Raw genomic sequence first — 4,947 nt, forward strand, 5'->3', positions numbered from 1 at the left:
ATCCAAAAGAGACAAAACATGTGGGTCACCCTAGCTGAATTAACGGGGCAAGACTCCATGTGTCTAAGCCTGGTCGCGCCAGGGGACCCATTTCGCACCTGCTTAATTGGGGTCCCATATTTTAACCCGCAAGACTTCCGAGGGATGCTAGACAACAGCTCACTGATAGGGAACGCCACAAACAATGGCAATTGTTCAGGGCTGATCGGACTCAAGCCTGTGCAGCAGCGTGCCTGCTGGCAAGGTGCGTTCTTGAAAAGCATCAATGTCACCATGGGACCACCAGAAGAGCTAGATCTAGTGGGTTCCACAAACCAAACTGGGGATGGTTATGTGACATTCGAGCCGCCCACTACTAGTCAGTTAAATGTTAATAGGTGCCTGGGCCACTGTTGACCCTCTTGCAGACTGGTTTCTGAGAAACTACGAGTCCGAAGCAATGTACTACCGAATCAACCTCACGGGTCAAGCCCCGAAACACCTCCCCAGTGGTACGTTCTTAATATGCAGGGACCACGCATGGAAAGGGGTTCCAGCCAGCCCACATGGGGGACCATGCTACTTAGGGAAACTCACCCTGTTCCACCCAAACCTGCATCAACTCTTAAATATCACCCACCGCACTGAAACCAGGGTGCGACGTTCAGTCCATGAACTCAAATGTGAAAGGACTGAAGAGCCTGTCTTTTGGAGTCATAGTACAATTTGGCTAGCATCTATGTTCTTATCTGGTGCTTCAGCAGCCAGGGCACACGCAACATTACACAAACTTGCTTGCTGGGCGAGGGATGAACTAAACATAACTTCGCAGATGCTTGATGTGCTAAGCACAGATGTTACTAGTGTTAGGCATGCAGTATTACAAAATCGGGCAGCCATTGATTTTCTACTACTAGCCCGTGGCCACGGCTGTGAAGAGTTCCAGGGTATGTGCTGTATGAATCTTTCTGACCACTCTGTCTCAATTCACAAGCACCTCTCTGACCTCCAGAGGGGCCTACACAACCTTCAGGAGACAGATGACCCTATAGGAGATTGGTTTAAGGGTCTGGGTATCACCAGATAGCTATGTACCTTGGTAGTAGAAGGCTGCCAATTGCTATTTGTAGTTATATTAGGCTTAATAGTATATGGGTGCATTTTTTCTTGCATTAAAGCGGGGCTGCGAAAGATCATCGGCCAGGCCTGGGTTGCCCAAAAAGAAAACGGGGGATGTGTAGAGGGATTCCTTGTGGAACAGGGGCATATGATACCCCAGGACAGTCTGGGCAACCCAGGGCTGCTAGGGAAGAACCCCTGAAGGGGCCTCAGGCTGCAGACAGGCTTGAAAGACACCTGGCAGCAGGCAGCCTTGAACATCCTTGGCAAAGTTATACACTGGTCGGCTCCCCCATGGATTAGAGGCTGTCTTGTGGGAATAGGGTGTGAATCTTTGTAAAGTAGATGTAAGTTGGTGTAAGTAAACAGTAAAGTGGAGAACGATGCTCAAATCGTATCGGTGTTCGTATTGTGACTCTGGCCGGCTCCCCTGCACTCGGAACCCCCTCCCCCGCTAAACTCAACAAATTTCCCTGGTATCCACAAAGTTGACTTCCCTATGTAATAGATGGATTTATTTTCACTTAAAACTGAAAAGCCTTTTAAAGACTTAGTGTATCAGGCATGATCTTTGTCTAGTCTGAACTGAACATTCCTGCTGTCTCTTGACTTCAGTGTGTAACTGAAGTTCATATCCAATTAATTTGGCCACATTCCTCCTAGGAACATTTTCCAGACCTGCTCTTTTTTACTTCCCCTCTGTAAGGTTTACTTAAGACTTCTCTTAGATTAAGTTTTGTGACAAGACTCATGACATTCACAATTTAAAACTACCTTGTGGGGATCCTTTTTTAAGGATCGATGGTTCATCCAGAAGAGTAAACAATCCTCACATGTGCTAAGTTTGACAAGAAAGTACTGCAGATGAGACACTTCAAATTAATACAAGAGAGATTCAAGGCATTTGTTTTAAAAACACACTCCCCAAAACCCCAGAGCTATGCAGTGCAAGCCTGTGCTGAGGCTGTCTAGAGTTCTGGCTGCTGCATTTTAAATAATTCAAAATTCTCCTTGGGTTATTTTGTGGGTTGTGTTAGTTTGGGGAGGGATTTTCCAAGTGCCATGTTTTCCCATGTATATTCACAGTACATAACTCTTTCAGCTTCACTGTGTATTTCCCACAGATTACAGAAAATAAAAGCTACAGCTGGGACGGTTTAGGACTAAGATTCCTGTGACTACTTGCCACAACAGAAATCTTTGATTTCAGCTTCAATGTGCTCCCCTCCCTCCAGAATTCAACCTTCTCTGATCTGAATTCTCTTCTCTACTTGGACTTAACGAGGTATGGAAGGAGCATCCTCACTTCTGCTCATCACATTCACAGGGGTGAAACCCCCTGCCCCTGTCAGAGACAGAGACTTCTGGAGCACACCACTGCAGCATCTTCCTGGCTTCACAGGGAAACCACTACCAGCACCTTCAGACAGCTGCTGAATTTTTTTGCTAAGCAGAGATTGATCCACTTGGGCAATATTGAGACTTCCTTCTAAGGACAATCATTTACAGTACAGTGGGTGAAATATGCATTTTCCAGTGGTAGCAAAGTCACTACGGCAGTTATTAATTTTTCAGTATTGTTCCCTAAAAACTGAAGAAAGACATGTTTGGCCCTTGGAAATGACCAGGTTTTTTTATAGGAAAAGAGATTTTCCTGTTAAGTTAGACATTAAATACCTCATGTCTCCTGACTCCCACAAATGCCTCCTCACACCCATCATTTCAGGACAGGTTTTTCTTCTCAGGAATACCCTGTAATTAAATGTGAACTTAAAAAGTACCAGGCAAGTATCACTGGAAAAGACAGACACTTCTATCTTGGTGAAGGCAAGAGATCATGGGTTTTTACAGATATGAGGTGCAGTTTGAGTAATCACATTACTAGGAGTTTGTGAGACTGGCCACAGATGCTGTTTTCTATTGTTTTCTCAAGGTGTCAGATCAGCTGGGTGTATGATGGTGCCTTTTACAGCAACAGGCAGCAGAAGAGAGTCATGCTGATGGTAAACCTGCTCATATTTCTGTCTGACACAGCATTTGCTGGCCCACGTTTGCTGGAGCATCTCAACACAGACAGGAATAACAAGTACATCCTTCATTCCAGTGATAAATGTTGACAGCTTAGATATCCTCATCTTGGGCAACCACATCTCTTTACTGCAGCTTCCCTGCAACTTTCCCACTCAAAACCTCAAATGCCTCAATTTTCAAATGAACAACATACGAGCAGTCACAGCAGAAGATGCCCAAGCTCTGCAGGAGACCAGCAATGTAACTCTCATCCTTAAAGGCAATGACATTACATACACTGAACCTGGAGCCTTTCAATCCCATTTCTACAGTTTGGACTTGGTGAGCTATGCTGACATCCCTGGGGTCCTGGAGGGGATACAGAACTCCACAGCCATGACACTTTGGCTGGGAACATTTTACGGCATGGAAAAGGAGCCCTACATAAGCCCAGATGTTTTACAAGGCCTCTGTAGCATCTCTGTCAAGGATCTCTATCTGCAGTTACAGCACTTTAGAAATCTAAATGCTGACACATTTCAGTGCTTAACCAGGCTCCGAAAGCTGGACCTAACCCAAACCCACATCCATTCACTGGCCCGTGGCATCAGTGGCATGAGCTCACTAGAGGAGATGGTTCTCAATGCAAACTGCTTTGAGACAGCAACACCAGCTCTGCTGCCTTCCCATCCCTCACCCGCCTCCACATCAAGGGTAACCCACAGGTTCTGCAGCTGGGCTCTGGCTGTTTGGAGAAACTGGCAAAGCTCCAACATCTTGATTTAAGTCAGAGTCACATTGAAAGCTCTGACTGCTGTAGCAAAGCACTGAGAGCTTTGAGCAGATTTTGTTACCTGAATCTGAGCCACAATACACACCTCCATCTCCAGGATGTGCTCATTTGGGACAGTACTAGCCTAGAGCTGCTGAACTTACCCTTCACTCCCATCCACATCAACACATCACAGAACCCTTTCCAAAATCTGCATCTCTTGCAAGTGCTGAATCTTTCGTCCTCCAACATTAATACTAGCATTCAGCATCTCTTTCAAGGTTTGAAAAACCTCATGTTCTTGGACCTTAGTCAAAATAACTTTGAGTTGGGAATCATGCCAAAGGACAAATGGTTCCCTATCCAATTTAGAGGTGCTAATATTGTCATCCTGTGAACAGACAGCAATAGGTAACCAAGTATTTCACAACCTCAGGAAGCTACAGCATGTTGATCCAAGTTACAACAAATTTACTGCATTCAGCAGAGATGCATTTTCAAATCTCAAGAGCATCTATCTCAGTTGTGCCCATAACATGGGTAAATCCATGTTGTACCAGGTGACCGGCTAGTGCCCCCAGATGGCCAGTGTATAATCAATTTATGCTACAGCCTTCTGGACTGCACCTGCTCTAATATTGGTTTAATCACCTGATACAAGCAAAATCTGGATAAAAAGACCCTGAAGGAACAAGGTGCTCTGAACCCAAATTACTAACTGGGTTCACCTGGCCACCTTCTCACTCTCCTGTGGGAAGAACACATCAGGAATCATTGCCGTTGTCCTGGCTGGTTTATCCTGTAGTGCCATCTTCACTTGGGGTGCTCACTATTTCAAGCAAAATTACCAATGACTGTAAGTCCAGGATGGGGACACAGAAAATACCTACAGCAACTGTATTAAGTTGAAAGGTATCTCACTGTTTTTATTTGTGACAAGTATTTTCTTAACTTTTGTAATATTCTCTCTACCTCTCAATTACAACTTCTAGAAAAATAATGAAAAAATTAAGAGTTGAAAAAAACCTATGACCTGAATCTTGAAAATATTTAAATAACTTACAGAG

General features: G+C 44.7%; 1 protein-coding gene across 1 annotated transcript; it reads left to right on the plus strand.

Annotated features, from left to right (window-relative positions):
* Positions 1–439: 439 nt before the first annotated feature.
* Positions 440–4,734, plus strand: CD180 (CD180 molecule; the record flags this gene model as incomplete). Its single annotated transcript, XM_082301691.1, is given in 10 exon segments — positions 440–491; positions 2,275–2,383; positions 3,032–3,157; positions 3,159–3,766; positions 3,769–4,237; positions 4,239–4,423; positions 4,426–4,532; positions 4,536–4,554; positions 4,557–4,601; positions 4,604–4,734. Coding segments are annotated over 10 exon segments (1,851 nt in total).
* Between the last annotated feature and the right edge of the window lie 213 nt (positions 4,735–4,947).

Source organism: Coloeus monedula (assembly GCF_965178545.1).
Source record: "Coloeus monedula genome assembly, chromosome: Z".
Lineage (NCBI taxonomy): Eukaryota > Metazoa > Chordata > Aves > Passeriformes > Corvidae > Coloeus > Coloeus monedula.